Below are 21,253 nucleotides of genomic sequence, written 5' to 3'. Positions count from 1 at the left end.
GGAACGTGAGATTGACAGACGGATCGGTGCAGCTTCTGCAGTAATGCGGTCGCTGTACCGATCTGTCGTGGTGAAGAAGGAGCTGAGCTGTAAGGCAAAGCTCTCGATTTACCGGTCAATCTACGTTCCTACTCTCACCTATGGCCATGAGCTGTGGGTCATGACCGAAAGGGCAAGATCCCGGATACAGGCGGCCGAAATGAGCTTTCTCCGTCGGGTGGCTGGGCGCTCCCTTAGAGATAGGGTGAGAAGCTCGGTCTCTCGGGAGGAGCTCAGAGTAGAGCCGTTGCTCCTCCACATCGAGAGGAGCCAGCTGAGGTGGCTCGGGCATCTATTTCGGATGCCTCCTGGACGCCTTCCCAGGGAGGTGTTCCAGGCACGTCTCACCGGGAGGAGGCCCCGGGGAAGACCTAGGACACGCTGGAGGGACTATGTCTCCCGGCTGGCCTGGGAACGCCTCGGGGTCCCCCCGGAAGAGCTGGAAGAAGTGGCTAGGGAGAGGGAAGTCTGGGCATCTCTGCTTAGACTGTTGCCCCCGCGACCCGGCCCCGGATAAGCGGAAGATGATGGATGGATGGACGGTAACCATTGGTCAATATAATGGTTATTATAGATCAGTGGTAGAACAAATTGAAACAAATGAAGGTAAGTAAATGCAGCCTTTTTTTCTTTTTTTTTCTCGAAAGTATCAGTTGTGGAACTGTGAAAGAAAAATAAATGCATTAATTAACGGAAACATAAGCTAAGGAAAGCAAACAAATCAATAGAAACATCAAAAATAATATTGTTTCAAGAATCTGTCGCATTTTTATTACTAATTTAATAAAAAGATAAGTCAAAGTCAGTCTACATCAATCAAAAAAAAAAGTGACAGTAGGAAGTGAGGCCGAAAACTTTATTTAAAGATAAAAATTCTCAAAAATATAAAGAGGATACATTCCTTACAAATTTTTTCATAAGACCAAAAATGCTGCGCCCTCCAGAGACGACCAAAAGTGTTGTCTAGATAGTCAGATTAATATGTTTTGAGACACAGTCATAATGTAAGAAGGCGAGAGATCGCAAAGCCCCTCCCTCTCTCCATTCACTCTCTCGCGCTGCCAGGAGCAGCTCACTCTCAGTCTGCGTGCGGTTCCTGTCCGTTGCTTAAAATGGACCAGGACTGGCGAGCTTTAGCTACACAGCGAGCCGAGTACGTGTCTGACCGTATCCGCGGGCTGCTGTCCTCCGGCCTGGACTTCCTCCGGCTGGAGCTGGGGCTTGATCTGGGGATAAAGCCGGAGCAGTGTCCGTCGTGGCTGATTCTAAGCGCGGCGCTGATCGGGCTGACTGTGCTTCTGCTGCTCGCGGCCTGTGGACGGAGGAGGCGTCGAGCTGTGCCCGTTCCTGAGACCCCCAGCACCGCCGTTGCTGAGACCCCGGTCAAGGCCGCCGTCCCACCGAAGACTGTGAAGACCGAGCCGAGCGAACCGAAAAAGAAGAACAAAAAGAAAGCAGCCGAGAAGGTAAATTTAAGCGGCCTGAGATTGTGAGTTGCTAATGCTAATGGCTGTGATTCAAAACTAAGACATCTGTCTTCCTAGACAACCTTTGTGTGATACCCAAAAATGAAATCTAGATAGGCAGCCTTCTAGGTTTTGAGGTACATTTTCTTCCTAAAAATCATATTTAGCTGACTTGAGTTTGATAGAGGTTTTGCGCGAGTAACGTCAACGTTAGCTGCTAAAGTGCTAACCTGTCAAAACCGCTAAGAATCAGCTGTTCACACAGAAATAATTTTTCAATCATAACTGTTTAATTCCGTATTGCTTATCCTCACCTTTAGTGTTAAATTAACAAATCTGACGTTGTTATTTGACTACGAGCAAGTTATAGTAATAAAACAGACACGAAGGCGGTAGCTTAGAAGAGCCACGTAGCACAGTTTAGCAGACACGCTCATAAGTTTCGTTTTGGCTAAACGCCGCCTTTTTTTGAGTAAATTATTAAAGATCCGCGTAGTGACGGTTTTCATGGCGTAAGGGTTGTTTTCAAGCACTGTCGGTTGATAGAGGAAGGAAATGAGGAGTTTGTAATTGTCGGTGTGTAACTGTCATGTGCCCGCAGCAGAAGGCCCAGGCCAATGGACAGACAGTGACTGAACCTCGGGAGGAAATTAAAGTCATTGCGGAGAAAAAGAAACCCCCTCCTGCTCCAGCTCCAGCAAAAGCACCTGTTCCAGCTCCAGCTCCAGCACAGATACCTGCGGACACAAAGGTTGGTCCACCTAGTATTCATGCTGGTTTTGTTGAGGAAATGTATTTGTTTATGTTGATATATTTGTAGTAACAATAATTTGTAGTAAAAAGGCATTTTTGCGCAGCTGTGGTGCATTTCTTTTGCTTTTCTGAGAAGCACAACAGTTAGAGTTCTTTGGAGATTTGCTAAAAACGTTGAACATGCTTGTACAGTGATTTGACTGAAAAACGTGTATATCTCTGTGATGTAATACCAAACCCTCAAGTCAGAAACAACATGGAAGTGACTAACAAAGCAAAAGATTAATACAAAAAAAAAATCCAAGTAGCTACTTTGAATAAAAATATTTATACATGATATAATAAGTGGATGTGAAGCAAACCTTTAAAACTGAGTGATTTAAAAGCCTGTTCACACTAAGAATGATAAATATAAATATAACTATAAGGAAAACTATATTTATCTATAAATTATAAGCACGTGCTGTATTTATATTGTCTTCTGATTGAAATATTTGCTCTTTGAAGTTGAGTGAATCTCAGTTGGCTGCTTTATCATTCATCAGCTGGAATAAAACAATTCTGAAAGTGATTCCAAAAGTGGAGAATTCAAGAATAAATAGTCGGTGCCAGTAGCTTTGTAGGCAGCGTGCTGAACTATTGCATATTGGGCGTCCCGAGTTTGAGTTTCGGCTCGCAAACCTATCCTAATTCCCTTATCCTCTCTCTCTTCCACCATTCTTACTGTCTACATATTGTCTTATCTTAATAAAAGCATCAATAAATATTAGTATTGTAACTCTGACGTAATGATAAAACACTTACAAAGGCAAATGAAATGCATTATTTGTTTACCTGCACACCATGTGACAATCAGAGAACAATGAACAAGCAAATCTGTTGTTAAACTACTAAAAATTCATTAAGGGTTCTGGTTCTCATGGGTTGCTTGTGGATATTTTGCAAGTGAAATTAGACAAATGGGTTTGGCAGACAAAAAGTTTATGAATGTCTGCACTATAGACTCTATATTTATAGACAGTAGATTATAGATGTATTATTCCTATTATATATCTGTATTAACACATCAAATATGCACGGTCATCATCAAATATGCTTTGCTTGGTCATTCATGTGTTCTGTATTTGTAATTATGAAATTTCCAACCCCACTTGTAGGGCACATTAACAAAACTTGACCGGTTTGGAAAGTACTTTTGACTCTTTTGCACAGCAGTGCTGTGAAAGTTTGAATCAGCCTTGGTTCAGTCTGTAAACAGTGATTGAGAGAGAGGTCGGGTGTCAGTATCGGCCTGTAATTTGAGAATGCAGATACAGCAAATGTAGGGTACATCCAGAGGGGAAACTGTGTACTTTGTCCCAAGGCCTCGACTTTAGGCATGTTTTTTTCCAAGGTCGAATACTTATTTTAAGAAAGCTTTATAACAGTCTGTCACTATGTGCCTGTAGTGAGTGTGAGAGTGAGAGAAAGATACTTCTAAATTAATGTTTCTGGTTCTTATGTAGACCAAGAAAAACAAGAAGAAACCAAAACCAGAGGTGAAGCCAACCCAAGCTGTTTCCTCCACTGATGGCAAGGAACCTGATGAAGGTATGAAACTGGGTTAATGAACTGTAATGTCAACTTCACTTTTTCAGCATGAAGGTCGTTTGTTCGTGATTCAAATGAGCTGCTTTTACGAGATGCCCTTTCAGTATGACTGTGTTTAGCAGGTGCTTGGGAAACCAAGGTCAGTCATCGAGAAAAACGTCAGCAGCGCAAAAAAGAGAAGGGCCCTGGTGACAGCTCTGGGAGTCCTGAGGTTGGAGATCGTGCCAGCCAGAAGGTGGAGCAACCTGTTGCTACAGCCCCTGCTGGCACCAAAAAGAACAAGGGTAGGCATTTCCTAAATTCAGTGCTTGTTCATGGCATCCAAGAAAATGTTCACCGGCATGATTTCCTTTAAGACCCATGTTAGCTTTGACCATTGAAGTGCTCTTCCTTTGTATTGCAGAGTCATCACGTGCCAAGGCCTCGAAGGGTGACACCATTATACCCTCAGGTAAAAATGACACTTTTCATAGACTGAATACAGAATCTGTGAATGTTTGTGTTCAGTTTGTAGCATTTCAGTGTTAATGCTTTTACTGATCAAATAAATGCATAATTTGTGACTTCTTTAAAAAGCATCTTACCATCCACAAACGATAATGATGTGACAGAACTTACTTTATCAGATTCACCGTTTTCTTTTAGTGTTGTCTAACTGCAAGGATGTGAAGTCTGTTAATGGTGGAGGAAGGACAGAGGTTTCTGCGAAGCCAACCCAAACAAATGCTTTAAACAACGAAAAGTTGCCTGCTGGGAAAAAGACCCCTGGGCAAAAGAACCGTGAGAACACCACCAGGAAACAAGAGTCCGACGGTAATAAATCAGAGCTGTTTATGACCCTGCCGTGATTTGTTTTATGGGTTTATTGCGACCGATCTTAAAGTTTCTTGTTGTGTGTAGTAATCATCAGATGGTAGATGGTTGTTCTATTATTTCACCTTGCTTAATTTTATGTTAAGATGTCAAGCATAAAATTATAGTAACATAGCAAACCTATGGTAGAGTTAAGGCAGAACGCAACCCAGTAAACTTGCTCTGAATGATCCCATCAGATACTCATTTATAATTTTCAGTGCGCTGTCATGCTTGTGAAGAGCACAAAATTGTGTTCTTGAAGGCTAACAAGAACAACAAACTTGAAGAATGAACCTTTTCTGTGTATTTTTGCAGGTGGAGAGATTGGGACGAAATCGAACTCTGAAATCAGGCAATGGGACAGTAGACCCACCTTTGACAGTCAATGGCCTAACTTCAGTAAGATCAAAACTCTAGACTATCTACTTGATGAACGTTTCTTTCAAAAGGTTGTGATCTGTAAGACCTTTTAAAATGTTTTTGTCCCTTATGCTCATCAAGACTGCATTTATTTGATTAGAAACACAGTAACACAACAGTCAAACATTATCACAGTTTAAAATGCCTGTTTTCTATAATAATATATTTGAAAACTTAATTTATTCCTGTGACGGCAAAGCTGAATTTTCAGCATCATCACTCCAGTATTGAGTGTCACATGATCCTTCAGAAATCATTCATAAATACAGATTTGCTCGAACACAAATTAATGTTGTTCTGTTTAATATTTTTGTGGATTCTTTCATGAATAGAAAGTTCAAAAGAAAATCACTTATTTAAAAAAATCTTTTGTACCATTTATGAAAGCCTTTACTGTAACTTTTGATCAATATAAAGTGTTCTTGCTGAATAAAATATAAATAAAAAAACACAGACCATAAACGTTTGAGTGGTAGTCTACATTATGAAAGACTGTTAACCTCATCAGTATCTCCGTATGATTTCAGATGGTCTTGCCACCGAGGACCTGAGCTCAGACTGGAGCGCTCCAACTGAGACGTGGGACAATTATGTCGAGTACAAAATAGATCCCCCCGCTTTGAAAGAGATGCCTGTTTCCAAGCCACTTGTGGTATTAAAAAACACAGTCTTATTTTTTGTAACTTATATCAACAAAACTTCTAGTAGATTTAACGATTTCATCTGGATTTAGGAATCCAATGATGACAACGACAAGGTAGATCCTGCAGGAAGTGGAAAATCCAAAAGACGAAAGAAAAAAAAGAGAACGGAAGAAGACGGCCCAGCTGCTGAGGTAACCAACACGTCCCAATAAACCAAGCCGTGGCACAATGAACAAATACTTAAATGTCAACCCTGCTTGAGTTCTGCATGACTGAACAAGTTGTACGTTCCTCTTCCAGGTGACTCAAGTAGTTTCTGCTCCTGCAGAGAAGAGTGCGACTGTCAAGCCTCATCCTCCTCATGTTCCTAAAGATGAGGGATCCAAGCAAAACGTCCCTCCACAGTCTTCACAAAGTGAGTGGATCACAGATCAGATCGTAGTATCATTGATACAGTATTACAATAGATTGTTTAGTTCAGTTTTAGTACTCTTTGTTAATTTAGATAGAATGTGTAATCTGTTGGATTTAGTTATTTTTGTGCGTACTTCAAGTTAAACTAAATGAAAAGGTTTAATGTTGTATTTTATTTAATTTAACATTTATATAAAGTAATTTTGTTTGGTTGTAATATCCCTAGTGAGAATGTTCAGCATATGTGCATATGTGACTTAATGCATTTGACCACATACTGTCAAAAAAGTAGAGTGAAAATGTTTCTCCTTTTTTATACCATTTTCCCATTACAGAGAATATCTCCTGCATAATTTGGATTAAACTTTTTTTTTTTAATTTAAAAATGTACATTTCAGAATATCTTTAATTTTCCCCCTCTTTTTTCCTCAAAATCTTAAAACTTTATTTCCAGGTTTAATTACATTTTAAATCCTAAATGTTCAAAGTTGACTTTGGGGTCCCTGCAGTATATAATAATAATAATAATAATAATAATAATAATAATAATAATAATAATAATAATAATAATAATGTAACTAATAATAATCATGCTGAATAAAATTCTTTATTTTTGCTCCCGCAGAGAAATCTGATCAGAATTGGGAACAACCAAAGCAAGTTCAGAAGAAAAAAGCCAGGAGAGAAACATGAACCGCAAATAACATCCAGGATAGTTTATGCAAATAGATTATGCAATAACTTCACAGTACAGAATTTTATACTGAATACATTTACTGTGAATAATAATAATAATAATAAAATCAAAAATAGAAACACAACAGACTCTGTAAAAGGAAAAAAAAAAAGACTAATCTAGATTAAAGGTGAGCAGTCCATGGGCTGGAACACTACCATGTGCACTATTACACTACACTGAAGTTTGTTAAGGAATACTTCTCATCCTTGATATCAGACATGCTTTCAGTGGAGCAAAACATTCATGATTATTTTCTAACTGCTACTTAACTGGTTTTGAAGTTGGAGTGTTGAATTTCATTTGGAAAACTTAAGGAACTACTTTCCATCTATTACTGTTCCTGTGGCACTTTAGTGCTGCTGAAGTGTTGCAGTTAGAGTTAGAAGCCACAGAGAGGCGCTGCGAGCCAGCGTCTCCCCCAGCAGTACTTCTGGGACATAGCTTGAGCAGTAAAAAAAAAAAAAAAACAGCAGGTGATTTACTGTAACCCTATGAATAACAGTTATATTACAGAGACCTTTTTTAATGCTAATCTTATTTTCTTAGAGCTTTTCTTCCGTCCTGATTGCATATATATATTTTACCCATGTAACTGGGCATGTGGATCTTGGAGATGTTATGACTCTTCCCTTTTTAATCAACTGTTTGTTGACTCTAATGCTTTATATTCTGCAAACTAAAGTTGAAAAAGCCACGCCATATGTTTAAAACAATAAGGGCTTTTTTTCTATGGTAAAACTCTTTGTAATTGCACTGTGCTGAAGGTTGTAAAATACCATGTGTATTTACTTTGTTTTCTTGCACAATGTGAACATTTGATTTTTGTTCATCTTTGATTTGACTGAGTAAGTTAGTAGGTTTATGTGATTTTAATTGGGAACGTTGATGATGATTAGCGCAGCTTTAATTCCATGACACTAAAACAGTATAAGTATCAGGAATCTGTTGCCTTAATCTATACTTAGTAGTGTATGCTTTCTGTTCTCTTCGTCATGTTGAAGTCTTTTTTTTTTTTTTTTTTGGTTTCAGATTTAATTGATGTCAGTGTTGCACTTGCATGAAGTTAATAACGTTTATATTGATGAACAACGTCCTGATTCTCTGTTTGCTCGTGCAAGTACCACTCATTGTAAATAGGCTTTAATGAATGATGATGATGATGAATGGATGGATGTGGGGTGGGTTTGGGAGGGGGATTTTTAATGCATATTCATATTCGGGTTGACTTAGTGGTGTTTTGCCCATGGTCGTTTTGTAAATTTCAGTAGATCATGTGTTTCTGAGGCACTCTGGGCTAGCATCGGATGCCTGCCTTGGTTTATCATTCTAGAGGTTACTCGAACGATGTATTTCTACCGGTTTATGGATTGAAGAATGATCATGTTTACTTAAGTCAATGCAATATTTCTATGTTGATTTGTTAAATAAAAGAAGATTGCTCTTGAGCTTAGAGCTGTTGATTTGTTAAATAAAAGAAAATGCTGTTTGGGCTCAGAGCTTTTCTTGTGTTTTTTTTTTTTTGTTTTTTTGTTTTAGGAAGGTACTCTTATGCATCAAGCCACAACAACAAAAAAAAATTACACTTCTGCAAATAATTCAGCCAATAGTCTTGTTGTTCAATTTTACATCAATAGAACAATTCAGAATTCAAAATACAACCCACAGCCTAATCATAATATTTGCAGCTTGAATTGCAATTGGTCTTTTTTTTTTTTTTTTTTTTTTTTTTCAGTTGTTTTCATACTGACTGGTTTTTAAATCTATGCTCCAAATACAGCACATTGTGTGTTTTTATTTATCCATCAACATTTGGGTTGATAACATTTCTAACTGCCATGTTGCACACTTCTAATGCATGGCAAGAGCTAGTAATTTTTTTGTAATCTGATATTTGTTTTTTAAATGCACTAAAAATATATACTAGACAATGATTTGTTGGTTTGCTCGATTTTGCAGCAGCCTGACAATAAGTGCAGTCTCTTGTCACGTGTACAGAGACGACCGCCCCTGCCTTTTTCTCATTTCATTTTAGATCTGTGGTACATTAATCCTTTTTTATTGATTTATGTTTCCCCCCCAAAGAGATAGGGACTTCTTTTAGCAACCATTCTCTGTGGTAGCCATGCTTTACTGTTGTTAAAACCTGATAAAGAAATATAGTTTGTCTTTTTTAATTCATACAAGTAGGTATTTGCAAAGACATTTGTTAATCCCAATATTTATAAGAGTTATCTGTTTTTAAATAGTTGTCTTTAATATAGTAGTCATTGGGAGTGTATTTGCCCACCAATATAAAGCATTCAAAAGTTTTGGGTTGGCTCTCATTTGCATCATGCAAACCTGTGATCCTTCAGAAACCTAATATGGTGATTTGGTGCTCAAGAAACATTTCTTATTGTTATCAATATTGAAAATGGTTGTGCTGCTTAAAGTTTTTTGGGGGAAACCATGACATTTATTTTCAGGATTCTTTGACGAACAAAAGTGAGGAAAAATTTTAATAGGCTTTTTTTCTTTCTTTTTTTTCAATTACTGTCACTTTTGAGCAAATGCATAATTGCAAAATAGAAGTAATGATTTATATATATAATAATAATACAATTTGACACCAAACTTTTGAATGCTAGTACAATAATGTACAGAAGTTGAGTGTTGTGCAACTAAAACACAAATACAAAAAAAAAAACAGAACTAATAATAATAAATCAAAAACCCTGAGGACAAAAATATTTAAATATATTTCTGAGTTGTGAAAGTTCCAGTTCCAGGTGAACCTGAGAACATTGCACTCTTTGTACAGCCACCATGTTGTTACACTAACTTCCATCGGTTGAGACTCTCTGAGAGCTGAGAGCTTTAAATCCACTGATGCAGTGAAGGAGCTGCCGCCCACAGAGGCTTAGCACACACACACAGTCTCATTGGCATGGCCCATCTGCTCACCTCCTGTGTCACGTAGAGCCCTGTCCTCATCAACACTGGATCCTTCATATAATCTCACTGGAGCAGATTATGTACACTTTTGTAACCAAGGGAAGATAAATCTGAAGACATCTTTGCTCCAGTGTTTTTCATAACTCCTGTCACGATGGACAGTTTAGTCACTGTAAAAGATTTAAATAGACGTACGATTTAAAAAAACGTGAGATATTTATAAAATATCAGTTGTTTTTCCTTCACAGCTGTGTCTAGTTTAAGCAAAGAGGCCAGCAGTTTTTGTCATCGTTTCATTTTGTAACATTTATAATATATTCATATTATATTCTTCAGGCTGGGCTAGTTTATTTTTTTAATTCTATACGTTTTTTTATGTTTTAATTGTTATTTATAATTGTGTTTTATTTACAATATTTGTATTTTTAGAGTTTCATTCTTTTTTATTTAATTTTTTTAATTTTGCTGATAAACTCAGGTTCCATTGTGACAAATTGCCCCATGTTGAATGACAACATTGTTGTTGTCAACTGTATCAAAAATAAATCCTAATTTGGACTCCCCTGCGTCTGACGTCACGTCAAATCCCCCTCCGGTCACGTGGTGCGGAGATGAGCTGGATTAATGCAGCGGTGGGAACGAACGGGACGCTAACGGGAAACGGAAACGACTCAGGATTTAACGGCAACCGAATGCTGCGACGGTGAGCTGTAGCTCTGAAAAAAACATCGATTTAAATAAAAAACAACAATTGCTTCGAGCTAGAAGGCCATACATGAACTAGATCGTGCTGTTTTTGGACGTGAAGATGATTTCTCCGTGGGACAGATGGTACTCGACCAGCTGCTGTCTGTGCTGTCATGTACGGACGGGCACCATTATCCTGGGCATCTGGTATATGGTGAGTCAATACAACTCTTACATTTAATAACACACGTATTTATAGCCCTTTTGTTTATTTTTATATCCAACAAAAACTATTTGGAACATGATCTTTATTAGTAAATAATAATGACACTAGTAGAATTCTAAATTAATTCATTTACAATACAATACATCTTTATTGTATTGTATTAAATTTGTCTTTGACAATTAAAAATGAATAAAAATAGTGGTTTATTTTTAAATCTTGTGTGTTTTTTTAAAACATCCGTTTGATGTTTAAAATTCTGCACACATCTTTATAATGTCCAATAATATTGTTTAGGCTATTGTGGTAATGCCACAGAGCAACACTGCTGCCAGAATCTGAAAACAGAATTAAAAAGAAAACCAGAGAAGCCTTAAATAATTGAACAACCAAACAATATCGTATTTACTCCCACGATGTCCTACTTCCACCTAGTCTTAATCTGAAAGTTGAGGCTTGTTTTAGACACCAGAGCCCTTTTATGTGATAATGAAATAAATAAATAAATCCTTGATCTTATCATTCTTCTCTGTCAGAATGCTGAAACATAGGAGATGCAAATGCACAGATTATTCTGGTCCCGTCCAGTTTCTTCTGCACTGCAAGGAACAGCAGAATTCATTAACCTAAAAACAACCGTGATGCTTACTGACACAGACAGGAAAATGCTGTCACAGACAAAACATTATCAGAGACACTGAATGAGGATAAAGGCAGTGTGTGTGTCACAGATTCATTTAATTTATGATTTGTCCGTTGTGCAGAGCTAACATTAGACTATGGTTCATGGGACTTATTTTGTTTGGTCTGGGAAGTCTAACAGCAATGTCAAACATTTCAGCAGGTCTAGAATAATATGTACAATTATATATAATATATACAATTTATATATATATATATATATATATATATATATATATATGCACACACACACACACACATATCATTAATAAATGAATTAATTAATTTAAACATGTATTATGGCAGTGAATGCAAATACTTTATATTGTGTGTTTATACTTCACACAAGATACTGCAGGTATAATAACTTAATAACAAAGTGAGCAGTACACTAATCTAAAAAGTTTATTGCAAAATGTAATTTACACCATAAATAGACAATGACGTTTTCATCTTATTCTGTTAAAAATAATTAGTTGTATAATAATCTTTTTCAGCTGATCAATGCAGTGGTTTTGTTGATCCTGTTGTCGGCTCTCAATGACCCGGTCCAGTACCACTACCACCTCACCAGCTCTGACCTCGGCACGGATCTGGATGTCATGGACGATGCAAGTACGTCTGAGTCATTTAATCCCCTATGGCTATTAAATTTCAGTATGAGCAAACAAGTCTTCATCCATTTTTTAAGTTTCAAAGACTGCTATGTGTTTCACTGCTGTCTGTGCGGCTATAGATTCTGGCTCTGGTGACTTTGATTAAAACCGGCTCTCATCAGCAGGACTCAAACTATGATTCCTTGTAATTACTCTGGACAGCTTTGCATCTGTTATATGAAGCCTGTTTTGTAACAGGCGCTGAAGTAGACAGAGTGTACGGTGGAGTGTCCTTTAACATTTGAGCTCCATTTCAAAGAGCAGCACCACTGAACTCAATGTACTTTCAGTGCTGAGAGCACGAGCAGCTCTTATTCATTTGATAGAGTTACTGCATCACATTCAAAAGTGTCAGAGATTAGTAAAACCCTGTAATATTAGCCATTAGGTTAACTCAATCTGCAATAGTAATTCAGGATGTTAATGTTAATATTATATACTCTAAAAAGATGGAAAATTATAAACTAAGGCCAGAGTTTATAAGGAGTTAGAGCAGATATTTCACTTGTTTTGCTCCACTATGTGCTTACTAGGCTATAAAGCTTTTTGTTGTTTATTTCTCAAGAATATGAGATATGCCTGTGTTTTGGAGAGAATGCGAGTATGGTTTTGGAAACACAGCACTATATATATATAGCAGGTCAGGTAACTAGTTCATGGTGCCTGTAATGTTTGTGAGAGCTAGGCCGAGCTACTAAAATGTTAACTTAGGCGGACAATGTTACTGGCTCGTATGTCAGTCTCTAGCTTTTTCTGATGAATTAGTAAGTTGGTCCATGAATGAATCATTCAGAAATGTACACAGATATATTTTCATAGAAATTTCAATGCATGTGACGGATATATTACAATGCTTTTTTTTTTTTTTTTAAGAAAATTTACAGCATAATGACAATTCTAGATATCTATAAATAGATATATTTCACTGCATTTTCAAAGAAACTTCAATGCTTAACAAGAAAATGTATTACATTTTAGACCGATATATTTTCCACTTTGATGATACTTCTGGCTGTTGACACTAATGTTCGGATCTGTTATAATTCTGATCGACAGTCTTAATGTGATCCATTTCTAATAAATTCCTCATTCAGGTCGATATGATTTGGATCTTATTAAATTTATCCGGCCCAGTCTACATTTCAGTTATTGCAGTTCATTTGTAGAAATATAGCCTACAAGAAATTCTCTATGAACTTTACAAGGAGAATAGTTGATTTTGCATTATTAAAACAGTTGATGTTAAAAATAAAAACTTTCATCCCAAGCATTATTTGAGTTTTTGTAGTGAGCTCAGCAGAATCCCGACTCGAAGTGAAATGAAGTGAATGCCAGACAAAATAACATTTAGTGAAATTCTTGTCATATTAAAAGAGAAATCATGATATTTAGATATTTAGACCCAATCCTAGATGGTACATTTTGGCTGTTAGTCTCAATATTGCTTGTGAAGATCTGATGTTGTGTTTTTCCTCTACAGACATGTGTATCGCTGCTGCAATTTCATTGCTGATGATTTTGATTTGTGGGATGGCGACATACGGTGCATATAAGGTTTGAAACTTGCTTGTTATTAAATGGACTATTCACCTTAAAATGAAAGTTCTGCCATAATTTACTCACCATCATGTTGTTCCAAACCCATGAGACTGGCTTTCTTGCATTGAACTTAAACAGCAGAGTGAGTTAATATACAGAACTTCCATTTGTGATTGAAAGATGATTGAAGATCATCAAATAATACTCAGTCTATTTATTATGATTCTGCTAAATTAATCAAATTAAATGCTTAATTCATAATTTTGTGCTGCGTAGTGAAATGATTTCTTTCTTTTCTTTCAGCAACATGCTGCATGGATCATTCCTTTCTTTTGCTACCAGATCTTTGACTTTGCTCTTAATACACTGGTAGCAATAAGTGTTATTGTCTACCCCAACACCATACAGGACTATCTTCAGCAGTTGGTACGTGTCTGATCTGACTCTTAAAATGACTTCCTGTGCATCATTCTTTTATTGACTCCATGTGTCTTTATGTTTTAACAGCCTGGGACCTTTCCATACAAAGAGGACTTGATGTCCACAAACAACATGTGCCTAGTATTAGCAGTGCTCCTCTTTGTTGGATGCATCTTAGCCTTTAAGGTAAAGAGAAACAACTGTACTGCTTTCCCTTTATTGTGACGTGCTAGATCATGTTTTGTTCACTATAGCTAGATGTGATGCACAGTAGCCTGCAGGGTGACTGCTTTAGACAAACACTGTGTCGTCCTTCTAGAAGCCTGACTCTTCCAGTAGACTTCAGATGTGATACAAATCGCTTTATGACAGCCTGCACGCATTAGAGAGAGGCAGATTACTCTGCTGGGATAAACACAGTGTGCTAAAATTAACCTCGTGCTGTTGTATGCATGACAGTCTACTAGGCTGTTTGTTGCATTGTGATCTGTCTAAATCACCTCTGAGAATGAACGTCATCATTGATTTTAGTGGCAAATGTGTTGAAAAAAAAACATTTAGACTGAACATTTTACTAAAGGTTTAATTTCTTGAACAGTAAAAGCCAATTTTTGGCTGATAGTTTTAAGATTTGTCAGCATTATATTAATTTTGTTTTTTTTGGGGGGGTGAACTAGTTCTCCGATGCAAAAAGATGGTCATTATTAAAAATGAAGAATAAAAAAGAAAGGTGACCAGTTATAGCACAACCTTAGCTCATACTGTCATTTTGTGTATTAAAAAACAAAAAATTGATTTTAAAAGAAAAAAAAAAGACGTTTATGTTATTTGTCCCATATGCTCTTGTTATAATTTCTTACCCGCTGGAAACTAAATAGTGTAGACAAGGCACTGTATCTGTGGCTCATTATTTTTTATTGCTTAAGCCATATGTACATGATTTATGATGGTGTTTTATTTAGCATCAGCGGCTGTTCTTTCTCTTTTTCTCTTTAGGCTTACCTTATTGCCTGTGTGTGGAACTGCTACAGATACGTCAGTGGAAGAAGCACTACAGAGGTCCTGGTTTATGTCACCACGAATGACACTACAGTAAGTCAGAGGTTTACATGAACCTAAACTGTTTAACGGAGTCTTGTATCTTTACACTCATATTTGCAAATGTCTCCATAATGAACACACAAAGACTATTTCGACTAAATTCTGTTCTTTTGAGGCTTCTATTCATCACTAATCCTGGAAAAATGTATCATAGTTTCAAGATAAATATTTAAGCTGCACAACTGTATTCAGCAGATATAAAAATAAAAGCTGTTGTGAAGTTGCTAAAAATTCAGGTTTGCCAACACAGGAAGAAATAACTATTTTCTATTTTACATTGTAATAATATTACACTAGTTTATACTGTATTTTTGATTAAATAAATTCAAACTTATTTTAAGAACAGAAAAATGTTTGAATGGGGGTAGTGTAATTATAGATAATAATCATTAGGAGATTGATTTTGATTCTATTTAATAAACCCAGGTCCTTACTTACATTTAAGGAGGCAACAAACACAAGATACAACCTTTATTATACCATATACCATATTTTATAAACAAAATACCTAATTAAAAAATATATTATTTAGGTAACATTTAAATTACAAAAAATACATTACAAATTACATTAAAATTAAACATTGCTAAAATGCTAAATAATTACTTTCTGAATGTATATCTTTAACTTTTATTCGTATTTGGACAAAGTAATGAATCATGGTTCAGCAAGTGAAATGTGAATTGAATATGATCTGATTATATAGGCTGATTCAGTGAGTTTGTAAGTCATATCAATCGATTCACTGAAAAAAATTTATCCACACAAGTCATTCTTTCCCAAATCAGGCTAAACTGGTCATGCTGTACATGTCAGCAAAAGAATACAACTGTTTTAATACCATTAACCAAACGAAACATAACAAGAATCACCCATTTCCGTTCCCTGCCCAACATGTGATTCAGTCATAAAAACACATCGAGTCTATCTCTGCACAGCTATAGGGGATGTTCGGACGTGCATCGCAGCAGGATCGTGATGACGGTCTCCTCGTGCCCTCTGTGTGGTTGAGTCAGTGTTTATGGAGGGCATTAGAGAGGGCAGTGTGCTGTGTTCATCTACTTCCTCTAATCTCACTGCTGTCTGCCATAAGTAATCCTGTCTTACTGCCTCTGTCTGTCTGTCTGTCCTGCTGCTCTGTTGACCCTCCAGTCACTGACAACTCACATGCATGAAGAGTTACATTTAATGCATTTGACAGATGCTTTTATCTAAAGTGACATAGAGGAATGCATTTTATTTGTATGTTTATAATTATTAAAAAAAAGTTTTTTATGGGTGGGTGATTTGACTAATTGGATTGCCCGGGTCGTTCCACAGCTGAATTCCACAGATGGACAGCCAGTATAATGAGTGGTCAGATGCTTTAAAAAGAGACAGAAAGAACTGAAATAAAAGGCCATTGAGAAGCATGGGGCTTTTTCACCATTCAGCTGCAGGCCGTTACATAACTGTCCACACTTGTTTGGTTCATTTGAAATCCCCATTCCAGCCATCCTGACAAGGAGAAAATGTGATCCCCTCGGGGCATTCATGACCATATTACTAATTAGCTCACCTTTTCATAATAATTGAAAGTTTTGGGCTGGTTTTTCTGTATAGGGAGAATGAACTTCCCTCTGTGGAGACACAGATAGCATTTCAAGGACCCTCTGACACAGACTTGCTTAAAAATGCTTTAGTTTTATGTCTGACATGGCCTTGGTTTACAGGTGGCTAGCAAAGCAACACAAATTAAATTTTTAAAATGTATTTTTTACAGATAGAGACAGTAAGGCACAGACAGGATTCAAACCTGCATCCTCTAAAGCACCATCAATCAACGGCTATTTTCAAAACATACTTCCATGCTACACTTATTATATCTTTAGTATGCATTATGTATAAAACTTAATGTAAACTATGTAGACATTTGAATAAATAAATAAAAACGATAAAAGCAAAGCAAAAATGTAACAAACTTAACTTAGGATGAAAACGTAAAATCTCTAAATAATAAATCTTATTCAAAATAGTAACAAAAACAATGCTAGTATATCCAAGTTATCAAATATGTACACTATGTAAAGAAATACCAAGATGTACAGTGTACAATGTACAGAAAAAAAATGATCTTGTGACGACGAATTAAGAATTTGTTCACATAATTTTTTAATTCCTGGACGTGTTTTATAAATTAGGCCCAATGTTTTGGTTCAGGGCCAGTTTGTACAAATTTTTTCCCCTCATTTTAGTTATATCGTAGCCATTTTTGTAATAATTTGTTTAATTAGGTAAATCATAATTTAAAGGGTTAGTTCACCCAAAATTTTTAATTCTTTCAGTAATTACTGACCACCATGTTGTTCCAAACCCGTAAGACCTGAGTTCATCGTCAGAAAACAAATTAAGATATTTTGGATGAAATCCGAGAGCTTTTTGATCCTGTATAGACAGCCATGCAACTGACACGTTCAAGGCCTAGAAAGATAGCAAATTCATTGTTAAAAGAATCCATGTGACAAAGTATTCAACATTAATTTTATAAAGCTACAAGAATACTTTTTGTGTGCAAAGAAAACAAAAATACTAACTGAGGAATTAACTAAGTTGTGGAAAATGAATTCTCAGTTTGTAGCCATTATTCCTTTTTGTTCCACTGTGACATTGTTTATTTCTCTCCAATGTTCATGTGGGGGGCTCTCTATATGGATAACCTGCTGCATTTGCCAAAATGTGCAGAAGCTGACTAGAGTAATGTATCCCACAATGCAGTGCTCTCAACTTGACCAATAATCTCCAGTGTGATGAATGAACCAGAATTGATATTAGACATATTAGATTTCTTTAAACTCTATCATTCACAAAATTGTGTAGAAATGTCAAAAGCATTCTAAGTAACAGTTTATTTTATACAGAAATATAGCCCCCCATTTAAAACTTTTTGCATAACGTGTTCTGTTTCATTCCAGTTTGAAATCTAATTGACAGATTATACTACAGTTAAATTTATATACTATAAGCTAATATTAATGACAACCAGTGTATGCTAATGACTTTTTTATTCTTTGTGTCTTGATTAAATTAAGAATATAGTGTACAACATAAAAGGGGAACATATTGAATACGTAAAGCATTTACTATTATGTTACTGTCTTATTTTCAGGTACTACTTCCACCCTATGAGGAGGTCGTCACCATGCCACCGAAGGACCCCCCTCCTCAGTATGTTTCAGCTTGAGAATCACACCACTCTCTTTCAAACGCTCCTTCCAAACCTTCCCCAAAGAAACACTCTCCGTCACAATAGTCCATTCCGTGGCCCCGGTCTCCTGTTTGTCGCTGTGTGACGAAAGTCTCCTCTCTGGAGGCAGCAGTATGACTTTGAGCCGCCCTTCCCTCGACGAGGCTGCCCAGCTGTCCACAACCCAATCCTGTGTATCAGCTCCAATCTGATTTGCACTTTCTGCGATTATGTGCGGCAATGGCATTTTTAATACTGTGAACTACTCAGTAGTGTTGTTGTCTACTGATATACCTGAGATTTGAATCCGGCGTGCATGATAAACACGGGAGTTACGTAAGAGCACTTTTAAAAATTGGAATTACCTAGAAATATACTGAATGTAAGAAGCCGGCATTTACACTTTAATTTCGTTGTACTAAACGAAATAAAAAGAATATAACTCAGACTATAACTAAATTAGTTATAAAAAATAAATTAAAATAAAGTGAGCAATTCTACACCATTTTATCTAACAAAATGAAATTTTTGTAAGTCTTCCTTTATACACAATGTCCCAAAACATTATGCAATCACAGATTAATATTCTCTTTCAATCAATCAAATGCTAATGCTAATCGTTAGTTTTAGATGGTTTAGATGTCGCAAAGACTGAACGATCCTGTGAACCATTATAAAGCTGTATACACTTAATACTGAAACATTTGAAAGATTCATGCATCATGGGAGATCTGATTTTAAATTAAAGGACTTTTCACTTGTTTACTTAATAAAATAAAATAAAAAAGCAAAAATTTGGCTTAAGGTACTATCACATTTACCATTGTTTTACTAGGAATCCATGCGATTAAGAATTTAATTTGGTGGTGACGGATTTTACAACATTAAATCTTGCACGCAAATTCTCCACATTGACGAACAAAAGCTGCTTGGTTTGAAAATTGACTAGCCGTGCTTCAGACATTACTACGCTATTGACAATATACAATGGACCTTTTTTGTCTCAACATTTTTCTGAAATTTTGGTAAACGCATCTTTAAAGATGAGGAACTTAGAATGGAAGTGAAATGGACCAGTCTGTTAAAATTACACGGTGTGTCAACATGATTTTAGTGTAAAAATAAATCACAAGCTTTTTCTGTTACGTTATATCCCATTTTACAATTTAACCCCTAAATTGAGTATTAAAATAGATTTGTGGGATAGTTGACAAAAATGGAAATCTTGTCATTAACTATTGAGTTAATTTGCCCAGAAAGGTAGTAAGGACACCATTAAAATAGTCCATGTTACATCACTGGTTCAACCATAATTTTACGAAGCTACGAGAATACTTATGTGGTACTCCCATGAATGCGTGTCGAAGTCTGATGCGGAAGAGACGAGATTGTTGAATAAAGTCGTTAATTTTATTTTTGGTTTTCTTTGCACACAGAAAGTATTCTCATAGCTTCGTTAAATTGAGGTTGAACCCCTAATGTCACATGGATTATTTTAACAATGTCCTTACTACCTATTTGGGTCTTGAATGCTTCAGTTGCATTGCTGTCTATGCAGAGTCGGAAACCTCTCGGATTTCATCAAAATGATCTTAATTTGTGTTTCGAAGATGAACAAAGGTTTTAAGGGGTTGGAACGACTTTATCAATTAATAAAAGATTTTCCATTTTCGGTTAAACTAACCCTTTGAACAGCTTCACAGCTCAAATAATACACAGACTTTAAGAAAAAATATTTAAAGTAAGTGCGTTTATGAAACTAGAAGCTTCACATCTAAAATCCTTTAAAAAAATTCACTTCCATTGTAGGTGCCTAACCTACCCTAATTTTTGCTTCTTTTTATTTTTAAAGAATACAAGGGACAAGATTTTGTGGTAATTGGCATTATGCCACAAATGCTTTCGACTTATCTTGACCTTCATTGAACCAGACAGTGCTCAGTGAATAAATGGGAATTATGGGTGTTAGGAAATCATTTCTGTCATTTTGTGAAGTTACACGCACCTGTTTAGAGATCTAGTGTACATTTTCTGTCATTATCACTAGGTTACCATCTGTGGCTGCAGACTGCAATGTTTTTGCACAATATTATTCATTCATGTTATTGTCTGTGATGAATGGTGTGTTAATCAGTAATTGTGACAGATGCAAAGTAAACGATGTGACCCCGACAGTAGATTAGCTTGTAGCCGAGTTAAGATGGCATGACATCTCCCCCAGTCACCTTCTAGCTCAGAGTAGCTTCTGTTATTGGGAACATTTGTAATTTTATATACAGTGGCTATGCAAGGGTATTTTATAACAAGTTTCCATAGCTGAAGATGACTATATACTTACATTTATTCATCATAGTACATTAGATATAGAAGCATTAATGAAAGTAGATTTATAGATGTAGGAATTTTCTTTCAATGTTCTGTGCGTAGACTTTCATCTTCAGTTAAGCTTCACCGAAATAGCTTCATATAAACAGTTTTATCATAAAAAACAATTACGCTGTGTATTTGGAATATTCATTTTTGCTATTGTGACCTGTGATTTCTATTATAATATTCTCACAATATTTCTCATAAAAATGAAGTAATTATCAATGGATATCACAAAATGAATTCTCAGAAACCCAGAACAATGTCTTGTCAGTAGGTAGAATGTTTGTTTTTGTCTCGTTACACATTCTGTACTGGGTTGATAATGGCTTATGTCTTATTTCTAAACAATAAAATATTCCAGTAATGCTTCATTATGGCTGTCTTTTGCCTGATGTCTGTGGAAGCCCAGGGAGACCTGGGATAGTTTAAAGTGGAGTGACTTCACAATTAAAGTGTGGCATTATCTTTGCTTGACCAGAGGAGACGGATTCACCTACTT

At 36.2% G+C, this 21,253-nt stretch overlaps 2 protein-coding genes across 5 annotated transcripts; both read left to right on the top strand.

Annotated features, from left to right (window-relative positions):
* The first annotated feature begins 978 nt into the window (after positions 1–978).
* mtdha (metadherin a) lies at positions 979–8,416 on the top strand. Of its 4 annotated transcripts, none has more exons than XM_052583288.1 (11): positions 979–1,505; positions 2,110–2,256; positions 3,764–3,848; positions 3,968–4,132; positions 4,252–4,299; positions 4,494–4,661; positions 5,019–5,102; positions 5,651–5,775; positions 5,857–5,958; positions 6,068–6,182; positions 6,807–8,416. In XM_052583288.1, exons 1-11 carry the CDS (start codon positions 1,152–1,154, stop codon positions 6,872–6,874), a joined length of 1,461 nt encoding a protein of 486 aa, XP_052439248.1. In that variant the 5' UTR covers positions 979–1,151; the 3' UTR covers positions 6,875–8,416. The 4 variants fall into 4 exon arrangements, with proteins under 4 accessions (XP_052439248.1, XP_052439249.1, XP_052439246.1 ...); XM_052583289.1 differs by having other exon boundaries at positions 982–1,505; positions 3,971–4,132; XM_052583286.1 differs by having other exon boundaries at positions 984–1,505; positions 2,107–2,256.
* A 2,049-nt stretch (positions 8,417–10,465) lies between these two features.
* On the top strand, positions 10,466–21,125 carry laptm4b (lysosomal protein transmembrane 4 beta). The gene is made up of 7 exons (XM_052584813.1): positions 10,466–10,755; positions 11,943–12,060; positions 13,582–13,655; positions 13,944–14,066; positions 14,148–14,246; positions 15,057–15,152; positions 18,307–21,125. Exons 1-7 carry the CDS (start codon positions 10,663–10,665, stop codon positions 18,379–18,381), a joined length of 678 nt encoding a protein of 225 aa, XP_052440773.1. The 5' UTR covers positions 10,466–10,662; the 3' UTR covers positions 18,382–21,125.
* The last annotated feature ends 128 nt before the right edge of the window (positions 21,126–21,253 follow it).

The sequence above is a fragment of the Carassius gibelio genome, chromosome B19 (assembly GCF_023724105.1).
Source record: "Carassius gibelio isolate Cgi1373 ecotype wild population from Czech Republic chromosome B19, carGib1.2-hapl.c, whole genome shotgun sequence".
Taxonomy (NCBI): Eukaryota; Metazoa; Chordata; class Actinopteri; order Cypriniformes; family Cyprinidae; genus Carassius; species Carassius gibelio.
This window is presented reverse-complemented; position numbering and strand designations above follow the sequence as displayed.